This window comes from Scyliorhinus torazame, chromosome 7 (assembly GCF_047496885.1).
Source record: "Scyliorhinus torazame isolate Kashiwa2021f chromosome 7, sScyTor2.1, whole genome shotgun sequence".
In the NCBI taxonomy this organism is placed as follows: Eukaryota; Metazoa; Chordata; class Chondrichthyes; order Carcharhiniformes; family Scyliorhinidae; genus Scyliorhinus; species Scyliorhinus torazame.
In genome coordinates, this window is record NC_092713.1 from 86,959,160 (window position 1) to 86,973,568 (window position 14,409).

At 49.4% G+C, this 14,409-nt stretch overlaps 1 protein-coding gene across 3 annotated transcripts in view; it reads left to right on the forward strand.

Moving 5' to 3' along the window:
• The window catches only part of LOC140426354 (uncharacterized), a 160,338-nt gene that overhangs the window by 66,634 nt on the left and 79,295 nt on the right, over window positions 1-14,409 (forward strand). For all 3 annotated transcript variants that reach the window (XM_072511014.1, XM_072511013.1, XM_072511012.1), the window contains exon 8: window positions 5,140-5,197. In XM_072511014.1, the coding sequence (XP_072367115.1) occupies window positions 5,140-5,197 (58 nt within the window). The remainder of the gene's footprint in view (window positions 1-5,139; window positions 5,198-14,409) is intronic.

The window sequence follows — 14,409 nt, forward strand, 5'->3', positions numbered from 1 at the left end:
GGAGGGAAGATCTTGTGAGGAAAGGCTGAGGGACTTGAGGCTGTTTTCGTTCGAGAGAAGAAGGTTAAGAGGTGACTTAATTGAGGCATACACGATGATCAGAGGATTGGATAGGCTGGTCAGTGAGAGCCTTTTTCCTCGGATGGTGATGTCGAGCACGAGGGGACATACCTTTAAATTGAGGGGAGATAGATATATGACAGATGTCAGAGATAGGTTCTTTACTCAGAGAGTAGTAAGGGCGTGGAATGTCCTGCCTGCAACAGTAGTGGACTCGCCAACACTAAGGACATTCAAATGGTCATTGGATAGACATATGGACAATAAGGGAATAGTGTAGATGGGCTTTAGAGTGGTTTCACAGGTCGGCGCAACATCGAGGGCCGAAGGGCCTGTACTGCGCTGTAATGTTCTATGTTCTATCATTCACACATCCCAAGTCCATCGAAACCCGTTCGGCCGGGCTCCAACAACTGTGGCCCCTTCCCCCACCACACTCTCGTTCACTAGCCAATCTTCGTTTGTTAGTGCGGTGATCCCTGCAGAGCCCTCCCTCCTCCCCTCTCTCCTCAGTAACCCGGCCCTGCATGCCCAAAACTCACCTCCCTTTAAACCAAGAAACAATACAGAACCACACCCATAAGGATAAAAGAAAACCAAAACCCAGAACCCATCTAAATAAATGAAAACAAAACTCTCCATTTAAGAGACAAAAACAAAACCCACTCAAATAGAAAACCCTCAATAAGAAAACACCATCGTCGTCCCCACCAACCAAGTCCAAATCCAAACTCTCATCTCACTCCCAGTCCTTCAGCCTTAACAAACGCCTCCGCCGCCTCCATCGTCTCAAAATAAAAGTCCTTTGAATTGTGAGTCACTCTCAGCTTCACAGGGTAAACCACTCTGAGTTTCATACTGCTGCCAAACAATGCTGCCTTCACCTGTCTAAAGGCCGCCCGCCTTCTCACAAATTCCACCGTCAGATCTTGGTATATGCGTATCCCAACGCCTTCCTACTTCACATCTCGTCTCTGCTTCACCCAGTTCATAACCTTCTCCTTCACGTGGTAACTGTGAAAGCAGACTGTAACTGCCTTTGGTGGCTCATTCGCTTTAGGCTTCAGCCTGAGCGACCAATGTGCCCTGTTCAACTCGTAGCGGGAGGGATCTTCGCCCATCAACTCCGCAAACGTCTTTGCAAAGTACTCAGTCGGCCTCGGGGCCCTCCGCCCCCTCAGGCGGGCAAATGATTCTCAACTTTTGCCTCCTCGACCTATTCTCCATGTCCTCCACCTTTAGATCTGAGCCCTTTATTGACCTCCGCAGCTCCTCACCCATTGAGGTGAACTGGTCGCGCTATGTTCCTCCACCTCCTTCAACTTCTCTCCTCCCTCCCGAACCTCGACCGACGTCTTCATCAATGTTGCCTTTACTGGGGTCCTCCACCCACTCTGTCAATGCAGCCATCAGCTCCCTCCGAAGCACCTCCATATGCTTGTCCTCTCTAGCACCATCAGCTCAGTCAGAGTTTCCACCATGAGGGGAGCGGCCTCACCCAATGACCCAGCTCCTACCATATTTCTTCCTGCAAGACTCACAGCCTCACTCACCGGCGGACGTCCGCTCGTCCCCTTCTTTCCAGCACACTTCTTCTGGGGCTTCAACATTTCTCGTCTTCCTTAAGACTTCCCACATCAACCCATCCATAAGCTACTACTGAAAAGTCCAAAAACCAGAGACACTAGCAGGAGCCACTTAACTTGCGCCCTCCACATATGTACCACCACCGGATGTCCACGTGTGTGAAGTACAACTGGTCTCCCAAGGCATGTACCTGGCAGGCAGACTTCCCAGAGGAGCTCAGATTAGTGCACTGTTCCGGGGAGAGAGCGTCATGCCTGGGCACTGCCCACCAGGCAGTGTCAGGGGGCAGTGCCATGGGAAGGGGGAGGGGAGTGGGTGGGGTTAGGTGGTTCTGTATGAACATTTGTACACTTTGGCGGCCTTTGAAACTGGCTCCCCGATCTTCAAAAAAGAAAGTTGCTGGTGGAACAGGCTCTTGTTGAGTCTACCCCACCAGTATGATATCATGGGACCGCCCCTTTATGTTTTTTGCATTATGTCCTGAATGATATGGCGGGGAAAGCCGTTGTTCATGCCGGCAACTTCAAAGCCGCTTTTTCCACCCGCTACCAGCCTTTGTCGATATTCGGGAAAATTCCGCCCAAGGAATGGGGGCAAACGATGAAATTCAAAGTGAGAGAGTGAGAAAGTGATAAAAAACGGACAGAAAATGTTATATTTTCAAAATCTCCAATAATTCCGTTCTACTGGAATGAGACTCTACAATTCTGAACTGAAATTTTCAGTGTCGGGGAGGTTGGTGAGCTGTAATTTATAACTTATTATGTTGTTTAAAAAAAACATTCACTTTCACCTGAATGCACCAACCCTAACATTTTCTGGTGTGGATAAGTACAGTAACTATATGCCTTTACACTGATTTCAGTGCTACGTCCATCAGTAAGTTTTCGGTATAGCGCAGACTGTGGGAGAAGCAGGGTAACCCAGACTATGATGTTCTTTAGGGAAGGAAATCTGCTTTCCTTACCAGCGTACCCAATGACTCCAGACCCACAGCAATATTGTTGATTCTTAACTGCCCTCTGAAACGGCCGAGTGAGCCATTCAATTATTACAAATGTGATGAACAGAGGATTTTAGTAATGCTGGATTCAAAATAATGAGCAATTTAACGGTTAAAAGCCAGGGGCTAGAGTGTGTTTGACTGCAGTGGACCTGTTTTTATAAAAGGCCTTCTCTTTTGAAGGGCCTGTGTGCTTTCTGGAGGCAGTAGGTGAAATTGACCAAAAGGAATGTGTTTTTCAGTTTGGGCTTGTGGTTTGACTGGGGACAGTACCTGGGGAATTGATGTACTTTCAGTCCCTGGAAAATTAATTTGTTTTTCAGCTTGGGGAGATTGTCATTGCTGGGTGGAGCTAAGAGATTCAGAGAGAGATTTTTGAGAATGGTTTTGAAGAGATCTGCTCTGGCTGCCACAGAGTCCAGAAGTAAAAAGCGATTTTCTTGCCCAGTAGGATAGTTTAAAGAAGAACAATAATAATATACAAGCAGGGCAGTCTTGTCTGAAGACATGAAGAAGGCTGAAACAACCCAGTTTCAGCAGCTATTTGAAGATATTCAGCCAGAGTCTGAAGGGGTTCTAACAGGGCCCAAATCTGTTCTGCAAAGCAAGTAATACTCTATGCACTGCTGATTTTAAGCTGGAGTGAGAGCTGTTGGTTTATTTTCTTGTTGTTCAATGGGGAATTAAGTAGAAGTGTTAAGGGTAATTAAAAGCTGTTCTTTTTGGGTGTTAAGTTAAAGTTTAATGTTGTATTCGTAATAAAGTTTAGTTTTGAAATGCCAAAGTACTATTTTTCTATGCAATCACTCCTGGAGAGAACCATCCTTTCCGCACAGTCTTACAAGATAAACATAAATATTGCGGTTTCGGTCCAGTATGCTGGACACTGTTGGGGTCTGGTCTGGGGATTGTAATATAAATTCATATGACAAAGAGAGATTCAAAGAAGGCGGCACACCATGACCTTCTCGAGGACAATTGGAGATGGGCTGATACTGATGCGCCAATGACCCCCCACATCCTGACAATGAATATGACAATAAACGTCTGCATTTATGTGATTAAATTGCAGAAATTGCTATTTAATTCACTCCGCAATAATGATGAATGCTGTTAGCCTCACTGTTGCACTCAATGCAAAATCTGGACCAATGTGCCCATGTGTCAATTCTCCTGAGCAAATCCACAGCATACACTGGTAACACCCACAGGGATTTCCGTCACCTTATTTAGTTGTCATTATATTATCGTGCAGAAGTAATTACCAGGATTCCAGGAAAATCTTGCCTGATGAACGGAAAACCATAGCAAAAGTTTACAGCCTGAAAGCTATGTAAAATGTTGAATTCATTTTGCAATGAATAATTTGGACATTTATTGTGGGAGCATTGCAATGCGTACAGGGCTTGCAGTTTCGATAGTTTTTAGGCTGTAAACTTTTGCTATGGTTTTTCGTTCACAAGGCACGACTTTCCTGGAATCTTGGTAATTACTAGTTACCAAAGCACTACAGTTTACCACCAACTTGTGCAACAACTTTACTTTAAGGATTATGCTAAGGTACAGCAGGCCTACTGAGTTGTCATGCCCCCTATTGGTGAGTCTGACAAATTAGCTAATTTGGGTAATGACATGATTTCTAACCTTAATGTGAACATGTTCAAAGAACAAAGAAAATTACAGCACAGGAACAGGCCCTTCGGCCCTCCAAGCCTGCACTGACCATGCTACCCATCTGAACTAAAACCCCCTACCCTTCCGGGGACCATATCCCTCTATTCCCAACCTGTTCATGCATTTGTCAAGGCGCCCTTTATAAGTCACTATTGTATCTGCTTCCACTACCTCCCCCGGCAGCGCGTTCCAGGCTCCCACCACCCTCTGTGTGAAACATGTGCCATAGAGTATACCATTATAATGAAGTTCCTTAACAGCTCAGCATGAAATATATACATGAAACATGTAGAGTGCTCTATTTAGTCAAAGTCGTTCTGTTTCTAAAGCATACATTTAATTGTTTTATGTGGTTAAGATTTATATCTGTATTGAAAATTACTCAAAAGAGCACGGGTGGGATTCTCTGGCCTTCCGGCCGCGTGTTTCTTGGCGGCAGGAAGTGGTACGCTGTTCGCTGGCAGCGGGATTTCCTGCTCCCGCCACTGTCTGTGGGCGGGAGTACTCTGCCGGCGGGATCAGAGAATCCCACTGCCAGCAAACAGCCGGAGTATTCCAGCCATTATGTTGCTTTAATCATTCAGATAACTCTGATAAAATTTCTCAGAAGTTAATAACAGGCCATTCTTTATAATAGAGATGTATTCTTTTTACAACTTTTTATTCTAATGCAGACTGTACTGCCATAATTGCATTTTAATGGATGTTCTGTGTTGTGAAATGATTGGAATTGAATTTCATTCAAGCTAATTCCAAAATAATTAGTTTTAATCAACATGTTCTGATGCATTTTTATTTTTTAAAAATAAATTAAGATTGTGAACAACCATATGAAACAACAGAAACCAAAAAAGAATCGGAGAAAAGAAACAGGTCAGTGATCAACATTCAGTAAACGATATACCCTGAGTAAAATCAAGTTGTCAATATGCATACTAGCGAATGGTAAATTTGTCATCAAGAACAATGACCTTGTCGAATATTTTAAGTGATACAAGGTTAATTGAACTGAGTTGCTTTGTTCTCATTATTCACTTGTTCAGGAGAATCATTCCTCCCCCCCACCTTCCTCCTGTCTCTCTTATTACCCATCAAAAAACTCCAAAGAACATCTATTGCAGTATGTTATACATCCTCAAATAATTGTTTTATCCACTTGTTTTCTCTGCACATTGCTATTTATTTTGATTCGATAAATATTTCCTAAAATAGAATCAAATGTACTCTGAGCTCTCCTGTGACACCACTTATGGCAAGTCTGGGGCTATACTGGATCAATGGAATGTGAAAATGGGGTGGAACGTTCACATCTCCATGTAGAAGCCCTGGAATGATGTTTAGTAAGAGACTTTAACAGTAAAATAAATGTTTTTGAAAATAATTAACATTTTCCTTACCTACTTAAATAAGGTAAAAATACTCCGCTATCTGAAGATGTCGCTTGCTGAAAGTTGATAAATAATTTTCTTTCGCACATACTGGGCGGTATTCTCCCCCCCCCCTCCCCCCCCAAACGGGTGGGAGAATCGGCGGGGCGCCAAGCGAGTCACGCCACACCACCCCGACACCCGCACGCGATTCTCCCCCCCCCCCCCCCCAAAGCCAGCGATGCGCGACTCGCACTGGGCCACTCTGAGAACCGCCGCAAACGACGAGCGGCGATTCTCCGGCCCAGATGGGCCGAGCGGCTGGCGAAAAAAATGACAGTCCTGCTGGTGCCGTTCGCCCCTGGTCACTGCTGGCGGGAACTCTGCGGGAACGCTGTGGGGGGGTGGCCTGTGTGGGGGTGGGGGGGGTGGGGGGGGGGCTCCTTCACCATGGGGGGCCTCCGATGGGTCTGGCCTGCGATCGGGGACCACAGATCGCCGCCCCATTCCACCCCCCCTCCCCCGGCCTACTTCCTTGTGCGGCCGGCACCTGTATGCGCAGGGATGGCGCGGCCCAACTGCGCATGCGCAAGTTTGAGCTGCCCCAACTGCACATGCGTGGGTTGGCGCGGTGCCCTCTTGGCGCTGCGTAAGGAGGCTGGAGCGGCGTGAACCGCTCCAGAGCCTTGCTGGCCCCCTGTGGGGGCCAGAACAGGTCGTGCCCGGACCTCGTTCGCCCCGTCGTGAAACGCAACGGCGTTCACGACGGCGCAAACACTTGGCCTCAATATCGGAGAATCTCGCCCACTATAGTCAACTTAATAAATCTGTGCATATAATATTGAAAAGCTGCCCTTTATCATTGATTACTTCGGAGGGGTTAGTTTTTTATTCCACAGAAAACAAAATGGACAGCATTTCAAAAGAAATTGTACTAATTTGCATAATTTCAACTTGCCACATATCCAAACCTATTTGGTTATTTAAAAAGGTTCAGATTCGACTTCCGGGTGCGGCGATGACCAGCTGAGTCGCACGTTTCTGCACCTCCCGTTGGAACGGACTTTTGGGCTCTTATTAGGAGCCCCAACGGCAATTTTTAACGGCCAAAATCACTGTGTGGTGAAATAGAAGGGAATCCCCCCCCGGATATATATGGAAAAAGGAGAGGATAGCGGCCGGAGTGCAGTGGATCCTTTGGAGCAGCGGCAAGGAAGGGAAGCTCGAAGTAAGATGGCGTCGGAAGGTGGCCGTTTGGTATGGGGCCCGGAGCAACAAGAGTTCCTGCGGCGCTGTGTGGAAGAGCTGAAGAAGGAGGTGTTGGCCCCGATGCTACAGGCGATTGAAGGGCTAAAGGAGGTGCAGAGGACCCAGGAGCTGGAGCTTCAGGTTGTGAAGGCAAAGGCTCTTGAAAATGAAGATGAAATACAGGGCCTGGTGGTGAAGACAGAGACGCACGAGGCACAGCACAAAAGGTGTGTGGAGAGGTTGGAAGCCCTGGAGAATAATTCGAGGAGGAAGAATTTAAGAGTCCTGGGTCTTCCCAAAGGCGCAGAGGGGGCGGACATCGGGGCATATGTGAGCACGATGCTTCACTCGCTAATGGGATCGGAGGCCCTGACGGGCCCTTTGGAGGTGGAGGGAGCTTATCGAGTTCTGGCGCGAAGACCAAAGGCTGGAGAAATACCTCGAGCCATAGTGGTGAGGTTCCACCACTACAACGACCGAGAGATGGTTCTAAGATGGGCGAAGAAAACTCGGAGCTGTAGGTGGGAGAACGCGGTGATCCGCGTATACCAGGATTGGAGTGCGGAGGTGGCGAGAAAGAGGGCAAGTTTCAATCGGGCTAAGGCAGTGCTTCACAAAAAGAAGGTTAAATTTTGAATGTTGCAACCAGCGAGATTGTGGGTCACACACCAAGGGAAGCACCACTACTTTGAGACGGCAGAAGAGGCGTGGACATTCATTGTGGACGAGAAGCTGGAATAGTCTGGCGAGAGAAAGAGCTTCTGGGATAAAGTGGCGGGGTGATTATGTGGGGCGGGGAAGGGGAGGGGGATGATTTTTCAATTTGTTAATTTTTCAATCCTGTAACTTTTCTCTCTTCCCCTCGTTGGGGGGGGGGGGGGGGGTGTATGAGGAACTGTGGGCGCCCGTTGGAAGGAAAAGGGAAGGAGAAGGGAACTGCGCCATTAGGGGCGGGGCCGTTTGGGAAACGCGGGAGTTGCTCCCGCGCTATGGTAATTATGGCGGGAACAGGGACGCAGGAAGGAGGGGGCCTCGCACAGTGAGGGGCCGAGGGCAAACGGGGAAGCCGAGGTCAGCCAGAGTTCGCTGACTTCTGGGAGCAACATGGGGGGTGTAATTACGCTAGAGGGGGATCTAGCGGAGGGGAGGGGGGTGGGGAGTTAACTGGGTTGCTGCTGCTAAGGGGAAGGGGGAGCTGCAATGGGGGCGGGGTGGTTGAGACGGGAGGGCACCGTCGGTAGGATATACGGGTACGTGGGAACCGGTTAAGGAGCTGGGTTAAAAAAGGGGATGGCTAGTCGACAAGGGGGGGGGGGGTAAAGAGCCCCCAACCCGGCTGATCACGTGGAACGTGAGAGGGCTGAATGGGCCGATTAAAAGGGCACGGGTACTCGCACGCCTAAAGAAATTAAAGGCAGATTTGGTTATGTTGCAGGAGACGTACCTGAAACGGACAGAACAGGTTAGACTACGTAAAGGATGGGTGGGACAGGTGTTTCATTCAGGTTTAGATGCGAAGCATAGGGGGTGGCTATTTTAGTGGGGAAACGGGTACTGTTTGAGGCAAAGACCATAGCGGCGGACAGTGGGGGTAGATACATGATGGTGAGTGGCAGATTGCAAGGGGAGGCGGTGGTTCTGGTGAACGTATACGCCCCGAACTGGGATGATGCAAACTTCATGAGGCGTATGTTGGGGCGTATCCCGGACCTGGAGGCGGGAAAGTTGGTAATGGGGGGAGACTTCAATACGGTGCTTGATCCAGGGCTGGACCGGTCGAGGTCCAGGACCGGGAGGAGGCCGGCAGCGGCCAATGTGCTTAAGGACTTCATGGAGCAGATGGGAGGAGTAGACCCCTGGAGATTTATTAGGCCGAGGAGTAAGGAGTTCTCATTTTTCTCCCATGTACACAAGGTATATTCACGGATAGACTTTTTTGTCCTGGGAAGGGCACTGATCCCGAAGGTGACAGGGACGGAGTATACGGCCATAACCATCTCGGACCACGCTCCACATTGGGTAGATCTGGAGGTAGGAGAGGAAAAAGAACAGCACCCACTCTGGAGAATGGATATGGGCTTATTGGCGGATGAGGGGGTATGTCTAAGGGTGAGGGGGTGTATCGAAAGGTACTTGGAGCTTAATGACAACGGAGAGGTTCAGGTGGGAGTGGTCTGGGAGGCGTTGAAGGCGGTGGTCAGAGGGGAACTGATATCCATAAGGGCACATAAAGGGAAGCAGGAGAGTAAAGAAAGGGAGCGATTGTTGAGAGAACTTCTGAGGGTGGACAGGCAATATGCAGAGGCTCCGGAGGAGGGACTGTACAGGGAAAGACAAAGGTTACATGTGGAATTTGACCTGCTGACCACGGGTAAGGCAGAGGCACAGTGGAGGAGGGCACAGGGTGTACAGTATGAGTATGGAGAGAAGGCGAGCCGGCTACTGGCCCAACAATTGAGGAAGAGGGGAGCGGTGAGGGAGATAGGTGGGGTGAGAGATGAGGAGGGAGAGATGGAACGGGGAGCGGAGAGACTGAACGGGGTGTTCAAGGCATTCTATGAGAGGTTGTATAAGGCTCAGCCCCCAGAAGGGAAGGAGGGAATGATGCATTTCCTGGATCAGCTGGAATTCCCGAAGGTGGAGGAGCAGGAGAGGGCGGGACTGGGAGCACAGATTGAGGTGGAGGAGGTGATAAAGGGGATTGGGAGCATGCAAGCGGGGAAGGCCCCGGGACCGGATGGGTTCCCGGTGGAATTTTATAGGAAATGTATGGACCTAGTGCCCCCGCTTTTGACAAGAACCTTTAATGAGGCCAGGGAAAGGGGGAAGCTGCCCCCGACTATGTCGGAGGCGACGATATCGTTACTTTTGAAGAAGGAAAAAGACCCGCTGCAGTGTGGGTCCTACAGGCCCATTTCCCTTTTGAACGTAGATGCTAAGCTCCTGGCCAAGGTGATGGCGACGAGGATAGAGGATTGTGTCCCGGGGGTGGTCCACGAGGATCAAACTGGGTTCGTTAAGGGGAGACAGCTGAACACGAACATACGGAGGCTGCTAAGGGTGATGATGATGCCCCCACCAGAGGGGGAGGCGGAGATAGTGGTGGCGTTGGACGCCGAGAAAGCATTCGACAGTGGAGTGGGACTACCTGTGGGAAGTGTTGAGGAGATTTGGTTTTGGAGAAGGGTTTATTGGATGGGTACAGCTGCTATATAGGGTCCCGGTGGCAAGTGTGATCACGAACAGGCAGAGGTCTGACTACTTCCGTCTTTATAGAGGGACGAGGCAGGGGTGCCCCCTGTCTCCGTTACTGTTTGCATTGGCAATTGAGCCCCTGGCCATAGCATTCAGGGGCTCCAGGAAGTGGAGGGGAGTATTCAGGGGAGGAGAAGAACACCGGGTATCATTGTATGCAGATGATCTATTGCTGTATGTTGCGGACCCAGTGGAGGGGATGCCTGAGATAATGCAGACACTCAGGGAGTTTGGGGAATTCTCGGGTTACAAATTGAATATGGGGAAGAGTGAGTTGTTTGTGGTGCATCCGGGGGAGCAGAGTAGGGGAATAGATGATTTACCGCTGAGGAAGGTAACAAGAGATTTCCGGTACTTAGGGATTCAGATAGCCAGGAGTTGGGGAACCTTACATAGGCTAAATCTAACACGATTGGTGGAACAGATGGAGGAGGATTTTAAGAGATGGGACATGGTGCCCCTGTCACTGGTGGGTAGGGTGCAGGCGGTCAAAATGGTAGTCCTCCCGAGATTCCTTTTTGTGTTTCAGTGCCTCCCGGTGATGGTCACAAAGGCTTTTTTCAAGAAAATTGAGAAAAGTGTCATGAGTTTTGTGTGGGCTGGGAAGACCCCGAGAGTGAGGAGGGTTTTTTTGCAGCATAGCAGGGATAGGGGGGGACTGGCACTACCGAGCTTAAGTGAGTACTATTGGGCCGCCAATATCTCAATGGTGTGTAAGTGGATGGGAGAAGGGGAAGGAGCGGCGTGGAAGAGATTGGAGATGGCGTCCTGTAAAAGAACCAGCCTACAAGCACTGGCGACGGCGCCGTTGCCGTTCTCCCCGAAGAAATACACCACAAGTCCAGTGGTGGTGGCAACACTGAAAATTTGGGGGCAGTGGAGACGGCATAGTGGAATGACGGGAGCCTCGGTGCGGTCCCCGATAAGAAATAATCATAGGTTTGTCCTGGGGAGAATAGATTGGGGATTTAGAGCATGGCAGAGAGCTGGGATTGTGCAACTGAGGGATCTGGGGCATCATTCTCCGCCGGCGGGAGTCTCCGTTTTGCCGGCGCCCGGGGGTTTCCCGACGGCGTGGGGCTGCCCCACAATGGGAAACCCCATTGACCGGCCGGTGTTACGGAGACTCCCGCCGGCCGGTCGGGGCAGAAATGTGGCGGGGCGGGTAGGAGAATTTCGCCCCAGTTCTTAGACGGGACGTTTGCGAGTCTGGGAGCGCTGACGGAAAAATATGGGTTGCCCAAAGGGAATGCATTTCGGTACATGCAACTGAGGGCTTTTGCGAGGCAACAGGGGAGGGAATTCCCGCAGCTCCCGACGCAGGAGATTCAGGATAGAGTGATTTCCGGGACATGGGTGGGGGATGGTAGGGTGTCGGACATATACAGGGAAATGAGAGATGAGGGGAATATCATGGTGGATGAGCTGAAGGGAAAATGGGAAGAAGAGCTGGGGGAAGAGATTGAAGAGGGGCTGTGGGCAGATGCCCTACGTAGGGTAAACTCTTCGTCCTCGTGCGCCAGGCTTAGCCTGATACAGTTCAAGGTTTTGCACAGGGCGCATATGACCGGAGCAAGGCTCAGTAAATGTTTCGGGGTAGAGGATAGGTGTGGGAGATGCTCGAGGAGCCCAGCAAACCACACCCACATGTTTTGGTCATGCCCGGCATTGCAGGGGTTCTGGGTGGGGGTGGCGAATGTGCTTTCGAAGGTGGTGGGGGTCCGGGTCGAGCCAAGCTGGGGGTTGGCTATATTTGGGGTTGCAGAAGAGCCGGGAGTGCAGGACGCGAGAGAGGCTGATGTTTTGGCCTTTGCGTCTCTAGTAGCCCGGCGAAGGATATTGCTTATGTGGAAAGAAGCCAAACCCCCGGGCGTGGAGACCTGGATAAACGACATGGCAGCGTTTATAAAACTAGAACGGATAAAGTTTGCACTAAGGGGTTCGGCTCAAGGGTTCACCAGGCGGTGGCGACCGTTCATTAACTACCTCGCAGAACGATAAAGGAAATGGGAAGATAACGGGGGGGAGGGCTCTGGTGGGTCCTCAGGGGTGTTTTTGTAAAGATATTGGTACTTGGTTATGTATATTGGATTGCTTGATTTTATTATTTGGGAGAGCTATTATTTTTGTTATGGCAGTTGCCATTTAGTTTATATATTATTTATTTATTTGTTAAAAACGGCCACTGTTATTTATACTGTTTTATTGTTGTAAAAAGGGAAAAACCTTTGTACTGTTTTGTTTGGCCGAAAAATTTGAATAAAATATATTTTTTTAAAAAAGGTTCAGACTCATTAAATGTGGTTCAATTCATCACTTTAGATTTAGAATTTCCCCTCCAACTTTAACGGTAGTCTTTCCAGAATTTCTGCTCTTTTGCTGCTTGTTTCAGAGTTCTGAATGGAACCGAAGTAACAAACAAAATTGGATTAACTATTTAAAATGCATTACAAAATAAAAATCATTAAACCATACTAAAGAGTAGATTTCTGTCATTACTACCTAATGGTATAAGGTGGTGGAGCTAATCACATGCCCATGTTAGAGCATGTCCAACTTCATTCGATTCAATTCAATGGAATGAAAATACAGAGGGTTTTATAAAAGGTGGATCAATATACCCTGGGCGGTATTCGCCCCCCCCTCCCCCCCCTGGCTGAGTGGGAGAATCGCCGGGGCACCGCAAAATTCGTGCCATGCCGCCCCGACCCCCGCACATGATTCTCCCACCCCTCCCGAAACCAGCGCATCGCGCCGGGCTCTCGGGAGAATCGCCGCAAACGGCAAGCGGCAGTTCTCCGGCCCAGATTGGCCGAGCAGCCGCTACGACACGACAGGGTCCCGCTGATGCCGTCCACCCCTGGTCGCTGCCGGCGGGAATTCTGCGCGAACGCTCAGGGGACGGCCTATGGGGGAGGGGGGGGGGGTTAGGGGGGGTTTCTTCACCGGGGAGGGCCTCGGAGCCCACTGATCCCTCTTCTCTTTCCCCCCCCCCCCCCCCACACCCAGGGCTACATTCCGGCGCGGCTGGCCACTGAACACCCACGCCATATTGCGTCGGGGCCAGCGGGAGTAAGAAGTTCCCTGCGCATGCGCAGGATGGCGCGGCCGAACTGCGCATGTGCAGGATTGAACTGCCCAACTGCGCATGCATGGGTTGGCGCGGTACCCAATTGGCGCTGCGTGAACCGCTCCAGCGCCGTGCTGGCCCCTATGGGGGCCAGAATCGGTCATGCCCGGGCCCTGGTTGCGACATCGTGAAACGCGACGGCGTTCACGACGGCGCGGGCAGTTGGTCCGCGGAGCGGAGAATCGCCACCCCGTGTTTCTATGTGCAGAAATGTATTTGCCACATGTGCAACTTGTATTTCATTTTTGTCAAAGCTGTTCAATTGCGTTACAGCGCCAGGGACCCAGGTTCGATTCCCGGCTTGGATCACTGTCTGTGCGGAGTCTGCACGGTCTCCCCGTTGGGTTTCCTCCGGGTTCTCCGGTTTGCTCCCATAAGTCCCAAAAGACGTGTTTGCTCTGTGAATTGGACATTCTGAATTATCCCTCTGTGTACCCGAGCAGGCGCCGTAGTGTGGCGACGAGGAGATTTTCACAGTAACATTGCAGCGTTAATGTAAGCCTACTTGTCACACTAATAAAGATTATTAGTAGTAGTAGTAGTAATTTTGCAGCGTTTTTTCAGCAAGGCACTTCTGGGGGGGGGGGGGGGATAAAATTATACAGGTGTCATTTTAACTTAGATATTTTATGCAAAATACAAATTCTAGTTTCCTTCCAAAACCTGAAAATACTTTGCCAGAGAGATTTTGTCTTCAAAATGTTCCATCAAGGTGTGAAGCCTTACAAACAGCAAGTACTGGCCTGTTTTGTGAATGAGCAGTCCTTTCAACCGTTCCCACTTTTTAATATGAATAGTTTTCATTTGTGTTGTTGAGGTCTATGATAAACTAATAAACAAAAATGTAACTAGAATGTAATCATTTGGAATAAATTTGATAAATTGGAATATATTACAAAATATAGAGATTGTTCCAATCCATTGTCAGAATCTATATTTGGATAAACAAGTCATCTTTGTAGAATTTCAGGTTGTAAAAATTATTTTGGAATGCTTAGTTTAAGCTTGTTCAGAGGCTGAAAGTGAAAAGGACAGATCAAACTATTGAGTGTTTTGAATGATTTGGTCAGATTGATTTGTTCCTT